Raw genomic sequence first — 19786 nt, 5'->3', positions numbered from 1 at the left:
CTTTGCTGTTATTGAGGTATAAAGAATGAATAATACTTTATTTGCAAAAAAACATAACTCAGTAGCAGGAACTGTTCTTATGTAATGAAAATTTCTGCAATTTTTGGTTTTAAACATAGTAATAAATGTACATAAACCTCTGAACCAAATTTGACAAACTTACAATTGTACATGCAGTTGGTTCACTTAAAATGAAGTTATTACAGGCTGTAATATGTGACTGTACTAAAATTTCAAAGTCAATGAAAAAGACTTGCTGAACTTGATCATGAAATCTTTAAATAATTTATAAATGTCAAATGAATGTCAATGCCTATACTAGTACTTCTACACACAAGATGTTATTCAAACATATATCAAATATTAATAAAATACTATAACCAGATGCTCCGCAGGGCGTAGCTTTATACAACCGCAGAGGTTGAACCCTGAACAGTTGGGGCAAGTATGGACACAACATTCAAGCTGGATTCAGCTCTAAATTTGGATTGTGGTTAAATAGTTGACACAGCATAGGTTTCTGACACAGAATGAATGTGTTCTAATGAACTTAAAATTTTTGTTTTCTCTTAGAGCAATTCACTATGCTGTTGAATATTAATCCTCTTAAAAAAATGTTTGAAGAAATTTTCTTTTTATTTATGAAATTTCAAATGAGAAAAATTGAACCCAATTTTTTAATCACATCCCTCTTTCCCTTATTCCAAAACTAATCTCAATTAAAATATTCTAATGGAGTTTGCAACAATAACTACTCATTTAAATACATCATAAAATATTAAGATGTAAAAAAAACTGCTTGTTATCACTAAATGGTAAAGATTATTTAAATTTATCAGTTGGTAGTAAAAGGTGAATATACATTGTATATTGTATATAACAAAGATTTAAGTTGATTCTGGACAAAGAAAGATAACTCCAATTAAAAAAAATCTTGCAATAAGATATTTCTTGCTTACTATTCTTGACAAAGAAAGATAACTCTAACTAAAAAAAAAATTTGCTATTTCACAATATTGTGAAATTAGATATTTCTTGCCATTGCACAATACTGTGCAATTGAAAAGACTTGCTATTGCACAATACTTAATATAATAATTTTAGATCCTGATTTGGACCAACTTGAAAAGTGGGCCCATAATCAAAAATCTAAGTACATGTTTAGATTCAGCATATCAAAGAGGCCCAAGAATTTAATTTTTGTTAAAATCAAACTTAGTTTAATTTTGGACCCTTTGGACCTTAATGTAGGCCAATTTGAAAACGGGACCAAAAATGAAGAATCTACATACACAGTTAGATTTGGCATATCAAAGAACCCCATTTATTCAATTTTTGATGAAATCAAATAAAGTTTAATTTTGGACCCAGATTTGGACCAACTTGAAAAGTGGGCCAATAATCAAGAATCTAAGTACATTTTTAGATTCAACATATCAAAGAACTCAACCGATTCATTTTTTGTCAAAATCAAACTAAGTTTAATTTTGGACCCTTTGGACCTTAATGTAGACCAATTTGAAAATATGACCAAAAGTTAAGAATCTACATACACAGTTAGATTCGGCATATCAAAGAACCCCAATTATTCAATTTTGATGAAATCAAACAAAGTTTAATTTTGGACCCTTTGGGCCCCTTATTCCTAAACTGTTGGGACCAAAACTCCCAAAATCAATACCAACCTTCCTTTTATGGTCATAAACCTTGTGTTTAAATTTCATAGATTTCTATTTACTTATACTAACGTTATGGTGCAAAACCAAGAAAAATGCTTATTTGGGTCCCTTTTTGGCCCCTAATTCCTAAACTGTTGGGACTTTAACTCCCAAAATCTATACCAATCTTCCTTTTGTGGTCATAAACATTGTGTTTAAATTTCATTGATTTCTATTCACTTCAACTAAAGTTATTGTGCAAAAACCAAGAATAATGCTTATTTGGGCCCTTTTTTGGCCCCTAATTCCTAAACTGTTGAAACCAAAACTCCCAAAATCAATCCCAACCTTTCTTTTGTGGTCATAAACCTTGTGTCAAAATTTCATAGATTTCTATTCACTTTTACTAAAGTTAGAGTGCGAAAACTAAAAGTATTCGGACGACGACGACGACGACGACGCAGACGACGACGCAGACGACGACGCCAACGTGATAGCAATATACGACGAAATTTTTTTCAAAATTTGAGGTCGTATAAAAAGAACTCATTTACCAGTTTTATTACTTCCAAACATCGCATTCAGTGATTCAGATACGGACTTCCACTCAGTACTATCATTACATGTACACTCTGTAACTGTAGCAAAAAGATTCTCCTTCTCTTCTGGTGTCCATTTATTATAATTATTATTTCTATCAACACTACATATCTACAGTAAAAAAGTATTTGAGCAATTACCAGCTGCACTGTTTACATGGTGTATACAGGATATAAGCGTTACAACAATAGATTATTGAAATTTAAACCAATTTGTATATTTTATAATGAATTATTAACCAACTTACTACAATATGTATAGAAATGCCCATGCTTTATAAAAGGAAAATTTCGACATCTGGTCATTGTGAACGGAGAAATTGCTACAGCCAGTCATAACGAAATCTCAGTCATGCATTACGAAATCACATTAATGCATTATGAACAGATAAAACAGGACATCGATATAATCAAAATGTTGTTTATTTCTTTAAATAAGTGTGACATTTTTTTAATTTTTTTTTACACTTAATATCATAAAAACAAGTTTAAATGATGTTCATCGTTTTGTAACGACTTGAAACGGAAATATTTCACAGCCTTTTTCGAGTACAACTTTCGATTATTATCACTGTTTCATTTCTGTTGTTCAATCCTCAGAATGAAGACTTTAAGAATAGCTGATTTATTCTTCCCAGCTACTTTGTATTTGCTAGATGAAATGAATTTTAATAGCATAAAATTAAGTACTTGGATGAGAAATCAGAAATTACATCTGACAGTCAGAATGTTGAACAAAATCCCATGCGAAAGTGAATGCGAAAAGACCAGTTGAAGTTCAGCTATGAAATTCCTGTATCTTCTTCACGGTAAGTTTCTTACTCTTTGTTTCGTCGAAAAATTAAAACCACTTAATAAAAATGTTATAAAACAGGCTTTTTCTGTATTGGTCCTGTTGTAGTTTGTGGATAGCTGTATAATTTTGGATCCGAGACTCGAAGACTGTTCTTGTCAGAATGAAGTTGCTGTAGTTGGTTAATAAAAGTATCAATACTGTGGATTCTTTTATTTTCGTGGGTACCAATTTTCGAGGATTAAAAAAACTTGCATATTCGTGGATATTTAATTTCGTGGTTTTGCTGAAGTCTGCATACAAACCTATAGAAAAAATATCATTCGTTGAATATTTAATTTCGTGGTTTGCCTGTGCCCACGAAATCCACGAAAATTGGTATCCAACGAATAATAATGAATCCACAGTATATGAACTTTTTCATATTGGCCCTGTAACATGCCCTTGATATTAATAATGGCCTCGGACAGTTGTAATGGTCCTCGGCGTTGCCTCAGGGCCATTACAACCATTCTTGGCCATTATTAATACATCGGGCATGTTACAGGGCCAATATGAAGAAGTCCATACATTAATACTATACTACTTTATAATATTTCCCACAGAAAGTAACAAAAAGTTAGCTTGCAATAAATTCCAATATTGCACTAATGCAATAAATCTTCAAAATTCATGACATCATGAACAACAAAATCTTAGTTGAAACCGATTTTTACATTCAAATGTTATATTGCTATACAATAAAAAGGTTATTGCATGCATATTGGGGATTATTCCATATTGATAAAATGTTAGTAGGGATTTCTATATAAATGGGATTTTCAATAAATAAGCATAGTCAGCTGCAGAAAAGGATATTCACGGCAAAGAACGTTGCATGCTTTTACATGCATAATTTTGGTAAAAGATTAACATCTGAATTTGGTAAATAATTGCCATTACATACATTTCTCTCAAAATATGGAATAAAACAATTACTGTCTCAGTGAATATAAGCTCTCAGTCTCAGAAGCTAGTGCAATATGAAGTTCTACTCTGGACAATATTCCCCAATATTCATGCAATAACCCTATATTCTTAGGAATATAAGCACTTAATATATGTATTGTATTCAATTCACCAGTTATGGTAGTTTATCAAATGTACTTTTAACATATTAATAGTATTAATAAAATTGTATTGAATTAGACTTACTTCAGTGTTTTTTTTTATTCATAGGAGATATTGATTGGGATGCTGTGTTTTCCCTTTTTCTCGTTAGAAAGTCTTCCATCTGAAAATGTTCAATAATTTTCTGATTACCTTTATAAAAATGCAAAAGAACTGTTCTATTTAAAATCATAACCATATGAATACACAATAATACTAAATAGCTTAAACATGTATACATGGTATAGTCGTCCAGTTTTTTGTTTAGTCATTTTACTCTATTTTTATATATAGTTGTTCATATATAACTGGTCTAAACATCAACCCAATAATGTTAGATCCAAGGTTGACAAAATAGCGGTCAATATGCCAGTGGTAAAAACTGGTAATTAACAGGAAATATTGGCAAATACTTGTCCATTGAAAGTTTGAGTGGTCATTACTATAAAAAAAAAAACTCTTTACCTGGTCAATTATACTATTAATAATTAAATATAGAAAGTGACAGTTCAAATCATTTTTAATACTTTCAATCCTATTTCTTTTAGTAAATTCAAACAGGGATCTATATTGATTAACGTGTACACAATATTATAGTAAAAGATAAAAACTGTTTGTCCCTGCTTCAAAATTTTTATTTCCAGCATGAAGAAGGTTTTGTCACACAGTTAAATTAACAGGAAATAATTTATTGTCTAAGGAAGTCTTCAAATATCACATTTATTGTACTGTCAACTTTTATTGGGGGCTGTTGTGTTGGTAAAAAAAATTTCACACTTAACAATGCCTGAAGATAGGTAAAAAATCACATGTAACTTCATTTACCTGTAGTTATATTTAACTTAAAATTCAATTACCTGTAAAATCCTACATTTTAAATAAAAAATATATTGGTTTATAAATGTTGAAATAATATGTAAATTTTTAATCAGTAGATATAAGTGTTATAAATGAATAAAACTTATAAAATTAATGAAGTTGACACATACATAAAGATAATTTTTTTAAGTATATTTGCCTAATATCAAGTTTTTACTTCAAACGTAATAATAACAACCATGAAAATTTCAATTGATAAGTATTTGCCAGTATTAACCACTTAGGGAGTATTGTCCGGGGCGGTAAATACCACTGGTTAATACCTGGGATGGTATTGACTGCCCAACCTTGGTTTATTTCGCAATTTTTTTGTTCTTCCCTCGCCGGGATTCAAACGCATGCTACTGAGATATCGTGACACCAAATGGCCTGCACTGTAGCTGTCCTGCTAGACCACACGACCACCTGTTGTTCATATATATACATACATACATTTTTGACACACATGTATATGATCTAAAGAAGTATAACCAGAAGTTTTTTTTTATTTTTTTCTCCTGCTTGATTGAGTGTTCTGTTTTGGGGTACCTATTCAAATTTATGTGCATAACCTATTCATTATACATGTTCAGTGATGTTATCAGGACTTTATACAATACAATTATGTGGATTTTAAACACTTTTTGAAACTATTATATACAAATGTCATAGTATTTTATTTCAACATCTGTATATTTTAGTTGGCATTGAAAAAATAGGGAGAGCACAATCTGAATGTCAATGAAGACTTTGTGAGTGATAAAATGTATAGCTTTCACCTCTAAATATTTTATATATGCCATCTTAGGCTATCCAGTATCTTTTTTTTCTTCAGCAAACAATAATCATATACTGAACTCAAGAGCTGAAAAAAATAAAATATATATATGATTTTTAATCTTTCTCTTTATTTTCACTTAAATCAATACTAATCATGTTTAATAACATTCAAGATAGTACACAGTGAAAAGTCTTTATTTTTGCATAGTTTAACTATTTCTTTTTTTGTCACTGTCCGTTATATTTTATATATGGTTTTTGACCAAAATAGTAAGTGTCCCTTTCTTCCTGATATTCCGATAAGGCGTTTTATCATAAAACTGTCATGGATGTGTGTGTTTCTAACAAATTGTCCAAAATTATATTTTTTTCATAATTTTAATGGTTGTTTAATTGTGATGACTCAATCTTTTTTAAAACATGTTTGAATAGTGTTCTTTGTTGTTTTATACATGTACCACCAGCATTCAATGTTTTGATCACACAAAACAATTGTTACCACTACATTATATATATTCAGTTTCAAGAAGGCAAGTAACTGTATATCTAGGGGTCTATATTGGTTGATATTCTCCTACTGTACATGTGTACTTTGTATTTGTATTTTTGAAATGCATGCATTGTTTGTGTAAGTTGCTACATGTATACTAAAGTCATGATCAGGACATAATGAACACCTATATATTGTATTGTTCAATAACAATAATAAATAAATTAATTACATTACATGTTACACTTTTGGTTTTTACCTCTGAGTAATTTCATGTTTTGTTGTACTCATAAAAATGATAAAACTTGAGTATAATCTATATCATATCTGTTTCCAAGTGAGTCCCAAAATAGAGGTTAAATAAGCCAGGGGCGTGTCCAGGATATTTTAAAAGGGGGGTGTAGAATAAAATATTTTTGGACCTTTTTTGGGCTTAAAAACATAAAATAATAGAGAATTGCACTAATGTAACGGTTCCTTACTTGGAGCATGTATATTTTTTAGTTAAAGTGTCAGGGTGTGACATTTTTTATGCCGAGTTCTCTCCATTAATTGTCTATGGTATATTAAAATGATTGGATGGATCTTAACAGCAGTAGACCAATAACGAGAAATTCCAAACTCAAGGGTATAAGGAGTAACCAAGATTTTATGAACGAGAGGCGTGATTACGGTTGAGGGTCCATGGGGAAGGTCAGAAGCTCCTGAATTTCAACAATTTAGCATCAAATTATGAAGTAATCCCTCTATTTTTTATCAAGTTCGGGTTTCGTTGAACGACACACATGATACAAGACAAATAAACACTGAAGAATAAAGTTCTTTCGTTCTGAGTATTGCTTTAATGTGGAAATATACATATTTATAGTATAACTAGCAGATTATAACGATATTTTTTTTTTTTTTTTTTTTTTTTTTTAAAGGTTCGCCCATTACGCCCTTACCTGGACCCGCCCCTGTAAGCTGTCATATTCCTTCAGTACGGTTACATGTAAATGTAACAGTAATATAAAATTTATTGTGACATTAGAGGGTAATTGCGGGAATGCAATGTCAGGTAAGGAACCAATTCATCATGAATGTAACAATAATATTTGGTTCTTTATACTAGATACTCTGAAACTCATTTAGCCTAAGTTTGGCTGAAATTGATACAGCAGTTTCAAAGGAGAAGATTTTTTAAAGTAAGTCAACATGATGAACAAATTGTGAAAAAAAGTCTTTAAAGGGCAATAACTCATTAAGGGGTCAATTGACAATTTTGGTCAAATTGACTTATTTGTAGATCTTACTTTGCTTAACATTTTTGCTATTAACAGTTTATCTGTATCTATAATAGTATTCAAGATAATAACCAAAAACTGCAAAATTTCTTTAAAATCATCAATTCAGGGGCATTATACCTGTAAAACCAGTTACCCAATTCGGCTGAAAATTACAGGACAAGTAGACCTTGAGCTAATAAATACTTTAACATCTTGTCTTATTTGCTCTAAATGCTGGAGTTTTTGAGATATAAGCCAAAAACTGCATTTTACCCTGTGATCTATTTTTAGCCATGACGGCCATGTTTTTTGACGAAATAAAAAATAAAGCACAAACTTTATTTTATACACACTACTGATCATTCAGTTGAAGTTTGGTTGAATTTAGTTGAGTAGTTTTAGAGGAGAAGATTTTTTAAAGTTAGCAAATATGATGAACAAATTGTGAAAAATTGTCATTAAAGGACAATAACCCCTTAAGGGGTCAATTGACAATTTTGGTCATATTAACTTATTTGTAGATCTTACTTTGCTGATCATTTTTGCTGTTTACAGTTTATCTTTATCTATAATGATATTCTAGATAATGACCAAAAACTGCAAAATTTCCTTAAAATTACCTATTAAGTGGCAGCAACACAACAATGGTTTGTTTGATTCATCTGAAAATTTCAGGGCTGATAGATCTTAACCTAATGAACATATTTACCCCATGTCAGATTTGCTCGAAATGCTTTCGTTTTTGAGATATAAGCCAAAAACTGCATTTGACCCCTGAAATAATATAATGGTTATAATTGTTTTATTGTTTTTTCATTTTTGCTGCCATTCAAAATCATAGGGATTCAAACAGTAAATGAATGTCAATTTTGCCAGTAATGTCATTCATAAATAGCATGAAAATTACTATAAAAATAAGCCAGAGCTCCAGATAAGCTGCGTATTTGCGTGATCACGCAATAAAAATAATTGAAAACCCAATGCAAGTGTTCATTGCTGCGTTCTTAAACCCAATTCATTCAAAGAAAAACCCAATTATTTGTCAAAACCATGAGTTCTTAAGAGCTATTCTCTGTAAGCATCAAAGTTGTCTGGAAATGGTGTACCATGAATTTTAAAAATATTTGGTCACATTAAAGGTCCACCCTAACAAAGTAAAAAAAAATCATTATTTTGCAAAATTTTGCTTTTGTTTCCATGACAACGGCCTTGTTATTAAAAACATGTGATTTTTATCAAAAAATCACCTATTTTAACAATTTTGCTCTTTTTGCCTATTAACTTGATTTACTTTTAATTTTTTTATATCAAACAATGATGTATACATATACAGATATCTGATTTCAATTTCATGTTCAAAATTTTGGTCAAATTAATTGTGTTTTAGCTTGTTTTAATAGCCAACCAGGTGGAAATAAACCAAATGCATACCAATTTCACCATTAAATCATTTCAAAACGCAGTGTACAATTTTTCAGAAATTTTTATATAATTTTATTTGAAACGTATTTGTTTTTTTCACCAAAAAATCGGGATGGGTATTTTTGATACAACAAAGATATTTGAAATATAAATTCTGTCAATATGGCTTATTGGAATCTATTTTTAGAAAAATGGAAACCCACATTTGACAGGTATTTTCCTAAACTACACATTGCAGTCACTTTCATCATCTTGTTATATATCAAAATAGTTGAAATTAACAAAAAGTCTTTTTTTGTCATGCTTTTAGTACTTGATAGCTTTGAATTTTCTTTTTTGGGCAAGGGTTATCTCTCTTTTTACCAAGGATGTAGTTCTCCTAAAAAGGAGGTAGGTGAAGGACATACAATATTGATAGCAGACGAGTTTTGATAGATATTATTATACATTGACACAGTTTTTTTTATGATGGATTGAAGAGATTTTGATATGACTTGCAAGTTCAGTAATGTAGTAAGCCAGGTTGAGTGCTCAGATGACACAGTTTCTTTGAGTAATTGCAGTGAAAATGATATAATAATAGTTTTGACTGAATGCGGTATTTTCCCCAACCATATCAGCAACACTGTATATGATATATGTTCCCGGCACTTTTCCCATCTCCTTGAGAGAAATGCCAACAGAAGAAAGCGGGTGTACTGTGAAATTCCACCACTAGCCAGTACCCACCCAGACACCACAACATCAGACATCACCAAGTTCAGGTCCAAGAATACTAGGAAGAAGGAAAGGCAACTGACTTTTGCAAATGTGGTCACCATTAGGAATAAAATTGGCATAGTTATTCCTGTTGGGACTTGTAAGTTTTATTATTATTTATAAAAAAGCAAAATATTACAAAAAAAATACTGTAAATTCAGAAATTAATGTGAGGTTTTTATTATATAAATGAGAATAATGCGACTGAGTGAGAATCACAATAATAATAACTCCAGTGGCGGATCAAGGATTTTTCATAAGTGGGGACCCACTGACTGACCTAAGAGGGGGCCTGCTCCAGTCAAGCTTCAGTGATTCCCTATATAAGCAACCATTTTTTTTCCCAAAAAGAGGGGGCCCGCCCCCCCCCCCCCCCTAAATATCCGCCTCTAAACTCGCATTTCAATATCTGCAAGGTACAAATGTCTTTATTCACATCTTCTTGAAATCACAATAAATAATCTATCTCTTTGTCTTGTTCATTCTTCAAAAATTGCAATAATAAATGCACACAATAATTTTAGAATTTACAGTATTCACACCTGCCAACTTTTCAAAATGCCCATGGGTGTTTTACTTGAAAGATGGTTCTTATAGTCCTACAAAATGGGGGCCTTCAAATATATTCTTATGTGTTTGTTTGCTTCTTCGTGCTTTGACAAGTTCATAGCCATTGTTAAATTAATTGTTTTCTTTGAAATAGAGGACAAAATTGCTCAATTTTTCATTTGGGAGCTTCCATAGGGGAAATCCCCCGCAAATATTGACAGTTGGTAAGTATGCTGAGTATTCATATTAAACTATAAATTTATATATACATATAGCCTGTACTCAACTATTGCTTTTGTGGACTGATTATACAATATGTACTGTTTATGTCAAAATGTCCTTTCAATTGTCTTAATGTATATTTATTTTTACTCAAGAAATAATAGGATCCTAACCTACACATATTATTCAATTTGGCAATCAAAAATAAAAATTCCCTGTCTATCCAAGAAGAAAGGGCTATAAACCTTCAATAAAATCATGAACAAACTGTATCACAGAATTGGATTCAATTTTATAATGACAATGTCTGCACAATATAAGTCCAGACATTTGCAGTTTTAAATTCAATAATGATAATTGTACAAAATGTATACTGTACATGTAGATATATGTACAAGTACCTTCCCTATTCTCCGTTTATGCATGACTCATATATATTTATATTCACCATGTCCGCATGTCTCTTAGAAATTTTCTGCTCATGCATACAAATCAAACGATAAAACATGAATCAAGAAAATGATAAAACATTGTCAAGACTGTCTCACCCAATTATGATCTTAATCAAACATAAAGAACGCTATAAGCCAAATCGCTTCGAATCTACCAAAAAAATACATTTGATATATTTGTGAAGAATTTAAACAAGAAGATGATGTATTATTGCCAAACAAATAACTCTCCACAAAATGACAAAAACAGTAAAAACTAAATGTCATATCATAATGCCTCCAACAATGAGCAAAGCTCCTATTGCATAGAGGGAAGTCTCCAAAACATCAACAAATTAAAAACAATTCGAACAAGAAAAATAATGGCTTAATTTTTATTTCAATTTGTGAATGTAAATCAAATATGTCAAACAGCAACAAATCACAACCCCTGAATTACAGGCTACTGACTTGAGACAGACACATACAGAATACTGTGAGTGTGATGTTAAATAATGTATATAATGCAATGATAAGATAACTACTTTGGGTTAAAATCATGATATTATAATAAGATAATTTCATTGTTTTCATAATTCCATTAAGGAACATACTATTGAATATGTTCTAATACTAGAAAAATTGTGGGATGAATGATATTCTAAACGTCTGTCTATTCATCATTCTGTCTTTTCATCCTGTCGCACCATTTGCAATTGTTAAGCTTGAGCGAAAAAATAGTGTCTTCAGTCACATTTCTCTTATATAAGATAATTATTTTGTTTTATTTTCCAATATTCTGTTAGTCATGCCATTATATTCATAATTTTGTTTATTTTAAAATTTAGCTGTTTGTGCCAACTGCAGACGAAGCATATGTTCACCTGTTCCTGAGGAGAAGATTGATAATGAAGAAGAAAAAGAGATTTCATGTACAGCATTCTTGGTATGTATCACTACATGTATCACTATACTTATTTTCCCCCTTTTCAGACGTGTTTTGTTCTCTGTCTGGTCTGTCTGGTCTGTCTGTCTGTCTGTCTGTCTGTCTGTCTGTCTGTCTGTCTGTCTGTCTGTCTGTCTGTCTGTCTGTCTGTCTGTCTGTCTGTCTGTCTGTCTGTCTGTCTGTCTGTCTGTCTGTCTCCTCTGTCCCGTCCGTCCGTCTGTCTGTCCATTCACATGATTATTTTCGTACAGGATTATCTATTGCCATTGAATACTCTTATTGCTTATAAATTTTTATGTGCTATATATGCTATATATGCTTTGTACATTAAAAGCATCATCAACTGAAAGAATATTTGAATTGTTTATTGTTATTTATTGCAGAATGAAAAGGACAATCACAGAAGAAATGTGAATACATATAACAGCAAAAGCTTCTATAATGATGATCCAATGCAGGTAAAATGCTTACAATCATTATCATGTGCTGTTCCATGTGGCGACAGCATCAACAATGTATACGTTTATTTTGTGGTGAACCACTAGAGGAAGGTCATGATATCTTGTATTCAGTTGTATTAGCATTGCCATATCTCATTTCCTTGGCGATAATTCAACCCCTCCCAATCAGTTCATGCAGTTATGGTCTATTGACTTAAAAACTTCTGCTTAATTTACATACATGTATAAGTTTGTAATTGGGTCAGTTTATGTGGAACTACTAGTGCTTACATCACATGTATTGGTTTGTGGCTAGGTCAGCTAAGTCAATAATATTTGGTATACAAATATATTGGTATTTGCAAATCTTGTTTCTATGGAGATTATATAGCTGCACCCTCCTCATGGTTGATTGACTTTAAAACTTTTACACAGTCTACAAGTTAAGGTTTGTGTTTAGGTTGGTATAAAGGCAACGACTCATGATAAGTCAATGGTACTTGGTATGAAGTTGTACTAGCATTGGCACATTCTATTTCCATGGAAATTGTTTAGCATTATGTACCTTCAGTTATGGTCCATTTACTTTAAATATTTGCATAACTTGTAAACAGGCTAAATTATTGGTATTTTAATTTCAACATTTGCAGTATCAAAATTACAAAAAAGGTGAGACATATCTCTCTGATATTATTGGTTTAATGTTTCATGAATAAATTTTAAAGTTTGATTTAGGGTCGAAAGATTTGGTTATGCTATTAATAACCTTTTTGATTTATTGTTTCTAAAGTTGCATATTGTAGAAATCTCTCTATAACCAATCAGACCACTTACATTTTTTGTAGAAAACAGGATAACTTTATGAATATTTTTTTTTCAGGAAATGTTTGAGACAGACTCATTTCCCTCTACATGTGAGCAAGCTGATATGTCACAGGTAAAGTTCCTCACACATTGTAACTTGAATCCTCATTGTCACAGTTATCTCTCTTTCAACATTTTTATTGCATTAAAAAAAGTTTGTAACTATATCTTATTGAAAGATTACATTTTGAGTGGCTTTGACCTTTACCTTATAATAAATCATAGGAAAACAACACATAAAAAATTGCACTTAAGCTCACCTGGAATTAAGGTTTATTGAGCTAATGCCATCACTTGGCATCAATTACAGAGAATACGAGAATTGACCCGATAAATTCTGTATTAAGACAGTTGTATTACTCAATTTATTTCACTTGACTGGGAGGAGTTTAGCCGTTTCGCTCACAATAAACCAATCCAACTAGAGATAGGTGTTTTAGAATAAACTCATCAATGAAGTGTCCAGTTATTCTTTTGAAAATTCCTTTGATGACACTGATAGGTGATTAGAAATCAGTTATAATTATAACGGCAATCATCCTTATCAAACACATCTTAAAATAGACTGTCCTTATGCAAATTAAAACGTAAGCTCCGCTGGATCAGTTGGAATAACAATGGTAATACACTGTGTAACGAATTTATCCTGATTTTGTTATTAGCATTGCCATATTCAAATTCAATAATAGGATAATATCAACCAAATATATTAAAGATATTTAATCTAAAACTGTAAATTTGTTCAAATATTAGGACTATTTAAAGCAACTCAAATTATATTTTTTTTATTAGGTCAGTGGTATAAGGGAGATAATTTCAATTGACGTAATAAATAAGGGAGATAATTCCAATTGACGTAATAAATAAGGGACATAATTCCAATTGACATGATTAACTTGTATATATATCTATGAATCTATTGCATTTCTATTTTTAGCAATCCAGTCAAAACAGTTATGAGTGCTGTGGCAAGTTGGAAAGTTTAAACCATTTTCTAAGTTTGTGTGGTGTTGCCAATGTCAACATACCAGTTTATACATGGGCCTCATATACAGATAAAACAAAAAAAGGGTACATTCAGAAGATAAAAGAAGTTGTTCAAGCTGTCGTGGATACTCTATTCAGGAATGAAACAGAAGTTGTTCTTCAAGATGTTTATTCATCAGTTAATGGGTGCAATATTCAACCAGCTGAAACTGAGACAGATTGTATAATAGTAGATGCTTTGACTGAATCTTATAGCAAAGCAGAGTCATGGCAATTGAAGAGACAGATATTATCAGTCTTGTCAAAAACTTTGTCATTTCAAGGGATGTCTCAAAAGATTCCTGGCATCACAGAGTATAGATATTACATCGCCAAAAAACACTCAGCAGTTTACGGATGTGCTTTACCTCCACCTATTACAGAGCATCACAGACAGAAAATGGACCCACACAAGCTTGATTCTTTTTTAGATTTTATAACATCATCCCACATCATAAAAGATTTGCCATTTGGTGAGAGAAAAATGAGATTGTCTAGTGGGAAAATTATTGAAACACCCAATGTGATACGATGCATGGCACCAGCTGCAATTATTCAGCAGTTCAAACAGTATTGTGCTGAAAATGAAGAGATACCATTAGGTGAGGGTTTTTTTTAATACCTGTTTTTTTTTGCCATGACAGCTTGAATCACATTGTTTTTGTAAATGTACCCATTTATATTATTTCATCTGTAAACAATGTATATGTTATCAATTTATCTAAAACTAGTATTTTAAAGTTCGTAACACAAAAAAGACTTAAAGAAATAATATAATCTCTCAAACTATCCATAGCCCTCAACTATTGTGACTTGATTGCTAAAAATAAAAATTATGCAAGAGACTGATTTTTAATTTAGAATAGTGAGTGAATCTTTAGTAAAAGATATGAAAAGCAATACAAATGATTTTTTATGCATCACATTTGTTTGTTGTGGGACATTCGTTTAATTTATATTATAAAACTCTATTACTTTTCAGGAGACAGTACAATGTTTAAAATTCTAACTGAATGTACAGCAAATGTAAGAAAAGCTTTTGAAGGAATAGATTACTTTATTGCTGAAGGAGGAAGGGCTTTTCAGGTTAGTATACCATAATCACATTACTTTGATTTCAATGCATGGACCTGTTATATTATAGTGGGACTTATAAGCAATGATAATATGAAATATGGGATTAATGGACCCTGTTTAATATAGTTGGGACTAATAATATTAAACATTTGAACTACAAAATACATGTTCATCATAATGACTGAGGAAATCGGTCCGTCCTCCTGTACAATTTTTATATCCGCAAATTCTCTTAAATGTAGTTGACAGAATTGTGCAATTTTAATTCCATCTTTTTCATCTTTCTAACTATTTTTTTGAATAAATTGTTTTAGGGGTGTTCTAGTCATGGACTTTGTCTTTTTTTTAAAGAATACCCAATTGTTTTCACAGCTCCACCTATACTACTCATGGGAATTAATTGAAAACTTCTTAGGTTTTCATTCATATTCTTATATATTTTGATATTTAAAAACATTTTTGTTGGATAATTCTCACAAAATAACTTTCTTCTGCCTATCAATATCCAAATTTGCAGTCTGGCTTTGTTGATGGTTTTGCTTCATCTTTATAGGATATCTGTAATGTTGTCCAAGAGTTGTGTCAAGTCGGTGCACTGACAGATCAAAGAGCAAAGGATTATGCAGACATTGTTCAAGAATGTAAAAGATATTTGAAAACAGATTTCAAGGTAAAAAAATATTAATCAACATTTTTAAAGAAATGATCGGGATATGTGTCAAAGACACAGAGACCCATAATTGAACCGCAGAAACTGTAAATATTAGAAATGTGCATAAATGTGAAAAATCAATGATATATATATACAACTCGTCTGGACATCAACCCAACAATGATAGATCTTTAAATTTGCTTTCGCAAATGTTTTGTTCTTTCCTTGCTGGGATTCGAACCAATGTATGCCTAAAGGGAATATAATAAAATAATCACAAATTGCAACAAAAACAAAAGATATCCAACTCCCGCCACATGTTCTCCAATATATGCAGCCTGCTAATAATGTATAGAACATAAAAATATCAATCAAACAAAAGGGAACAGCACCATGTCAAAGTATCTGAACATATTTTTATTTGTAAATTTTCCATTTTTGTTTCTCTTGAAGAAAAAGGTTTTTGAGAGTACGCAAAATTGGAAGTGGCCATTTATAAACAGATGCCAAAAAATACCACACAACTCATCATAATCAAAAGGGTAAAAATGCTTATACAATGGCATGTAACTACATTTATGAAATAATTTATGATATATATATATATTAATACATTTTTTATGTGGATCAACATTGCATTACATTTTTGATTGAGTTCGTGTTTTGTGATTTCTTCTTAACTATTATAATGAGTTTAGACAGATTAGATAAATCAGTAATGGCTTCATAAAAACATGAAAAAGGGACAAAAATTACCTTTATATACTTCACAGGCATTTGGCAAGGTATGAAAAAAAAAATTTGTATTTCAGGTTCACATTTCTGAACTGGCAACTGTTCCTGATCATTGCAGAATATTTGCACTTAGCGACAAAGAAGAAGCATTTAGTTGCTTATGTGGTCATAATCATGAAATGGTTTGCTGCAACTGTGAGCAAATTTCTGAATTGCTGTCATCATTAAATAGCTTGATTGCTAACAGTGATCTGAAAGAAAAAGAAGACTGCAGGGATGATTACCAATACAAACTATCCCAGGCTCAAACCAATATTTTCAGCTGGAAGACACATATTATAAGAACTTGCCATCAAGAGAAAGCCAAAACAGAAATAATGAACACCATGGGTCCAAATGACATTTTGATAGTTCTTGATTGGGCGATGAAGTTCCTCCCACGAAGGTACAGAGAAGACCAGAGCAATTGGTTTGCTAAACGAGGTCTTTCTTGGCATATAGGTGTAGCTTTTCGTCGAAGAAATGTTATTGAAAGTTTAGCTTTCAACCATATTTTCAATGGTCAAATACCACAAGACTCGTATGCAACATCTGCAGTCATCCTTGATATAGTCAATGACCTGAAAGAACAAGACAACAGCATAGACAAAATCCATCTCTGGTCAGACAATGCTGGCTGTTACAAAAGCTCAGAGACAATATATGCTTTGTATTGTAGCAAGTTTGTAACTTCATATGACTTCTGTGAAGCACAGAGTGGAAAGGGAGCATGTGACCGTACAGCAGCAACACTGAAATCAAGCATAAGGAGATACATTAACCAAGGGAATGATGTCTTGACAGCAACACAGATGAAAGAAGTAAGTAAATGTCTACATAACATGTCATTGCATAACATTGCATTACATTGCATTACATTGCATTACATTGCAGTGTATTTTACTTATTTTGTAAAACATTGTTTCTACGAGTGAATGAATTACACAATAAGTATGCCAAGCCTACAATCACTTGAAAGCTTTGGTTTCTAGTAGTTTTATATGAAACAGGAAATCTTATACGCAGCTGTTCAAATATGATTGGATCTGTTAAAATATTATTTGCAATTTTAGACTTTAACCCTAATAAATCAGTGTGGTTTCATCATAATTTGTAAAGATGTGCATGGTCTTATTTAATTATCATGTAACATGTGGACTGGAAGTATCATATCTATAGTTAAATATCATTCTGTTATCTTCATTCTAATGCAATGTCTACATTATTTTTTTTAAATACAAGGTCATGAACTCTGTATGCATGATTTCTACAACAGCATCAACCTTGTATATATATACTGTTATATTGTTGACATAATTTAATTAGAACTGTTAACAAATTTTAGTTCACCTATTACACTTTTTTTTATTAAATCTCCATACATGTATTATAAGAATATTATTTAACTTCAGTCTGACAGGTTGTGTTGCTTCACAAAAATAGCTTTAGTTTGTCATATCTAGATTTTGATTTGTAGCTGGAACTTTACTAATTTCTTGTTTTAACATTTTGTTTCAAATAATTATACCCCCGCTTTAAAAAAGAGGGGGGGGGTATACTCTTATACCCCCGCTTTAAAAAAGTTTTTTTTTACTGTTTTACCTCTGTCCGTCAGTCAGTCCGTCCCATGAATATTTTTCGTCACATTTTTCTCAGGAACTACAATACAAGGATTTCTGAAATTTGGTTTTAGGGTTTATCTAAGTCAGCTATACCGTGTGATGCGTTTTCAGATTGATCACTTGACAACTTCCTGTTTACCGAACACTTGTATGATTTTACACATGATAGCCAAGTTGAAAATTGTCGTCACACTTTTCTCAGGAACTACAATACAAGGATTTCTGAAATTTGGTTTCAGGATTTATATTAGTCAGCTTTACCGTGTGATGCGTTTTCAGATTCATCACTCAACAACTTCCTGTTTACCAAACACTTGTATATTTTTACACTATTTATATTATCCACTTGCGGCGGGGGTAACATCAGTGAGCAGTAGATCGCAGTTTCACTTGTTGTATTTGGTTATATAAGTGCACAACACAATTTGGTTTACTTATTTTATTCAATTTTATATTGTAGGCAATAGAAAAAACATCCAAAAAAGTGCGCTATGTAGTTAAAGTAGTTGAAACTGACACTAGTGCTACACATCCTCACCAGAAAGTTCAAATTCCATCTATATCAGCCATGAATAACTTTGAGTTTGTTGAAAATGGTGTAAAAGTCTGGAGACACTACAAGCTTGGAACAGGTAATTTAGAATTGAATAAGTGCCAAAGTAACACAGTCCCATAAAAAAATCTTGGGGAATGAGGCTAGGTTCAATATTGAAGTATTTATGTTAAGTGTGCCTTTTCATCCTCTGCTTTTTGTAGTAGGTGGTTTAAAGTAAAGGGACTGTAGTTGTGTCCTTAAAATAAATGGGAACAACCTTAGGTGTTGCAGGAAAATAAGCAGATCCTGATTCTTGCCAGATTTTATCCTGCATTTAATTTGATACTTTTTTTTCTAATCCAATCATTGGATTTGCTATGAAATCAATATGACTTAAACACGTTCCACAATTAGGACCGCAAATTGAACTGTAATGTTAACAGTAATTGGTCATAACCATTCATTCACGACAGGAGCAGGATACAAAGAGACCACATTGTCATCTACTACACATATACTACTTCATATTATCTGTACACCTGTATTAGTATAGTTTAAAGGTTGATAGTAGAATATAATTGTCTGTATAATGTGTATCTTTTATCAATTTTTTAGGCCTTTTTGCATTTTTTGCTTTATCCTTTGCAGGTAAACTTGTACCATTAAACCTAGCAGATGTCATTGTGCCGAAATTGAGAATCATTGAAAACCCAAGTGAAATAGTTGACTTCCATCCTCTTGTACAGACGTCATCATCAGTATCATCATCATCAACAACAGCAGCAGCAGCATCTGCATCATCTTCATCAACCCAACAAAGTGAAGATATATTTACATGTACTAATGATGGATGCACTGCATCTTTTAACTCCCAT

General features: G+C 31.5%; 1 protein-coding gene across 1 annotated transcript; it reads left to right on the top strand.

Annotated features, from left to right (window-relative positions):
- The first annotated feature begins 8898 nt into the window (after positions 1–8898).
- Positions 8899–19198, top strand: LOC134694720 (uncharacterized). The gene is made up of 9 exons (XM_063555761.1): positions 8899–9873; positions 11824–11921; positions 12305–12379; positions 13242–13298; positions 14163–14853; positions 15234–15337; positions 15882–15998; positions 16793–17575; positions 18837–19198. The coding sequence occupies exons 1-9, from the start codon at positions 9504–9506 to the stop codon at positions 19050–19052; spliced, it is 2511 nt and encodes an 836-aa protein (XP_063411831.1). The 5' UTR covers positions 8899–9503; the 3' UTR covers positions 19053–19198.
- Positions 19199–19786: the final 588 nt, after the last annotated feature.

The sequence above is a fragment of the Mytilus trossulus genome, chromosome 13, assembly GCF_036588685.1.
Source record: "Mytilus trossulus isolate FHL-02 chromosome 13, PNRI_Mtr1.1.1.hap1, whole genome shotgun sequence".
NCBI lineage: Eukaryota > Metazoa > Mollusca > Bivalvia > Mytilida > Mytilidae > Mytilus > Mytilus trossulus.
The sequence above is the reverse complement of the archived record's forward strand: the minus strand, read 5'-3'. Positions and strand labels throughout refer to the sequence as shown.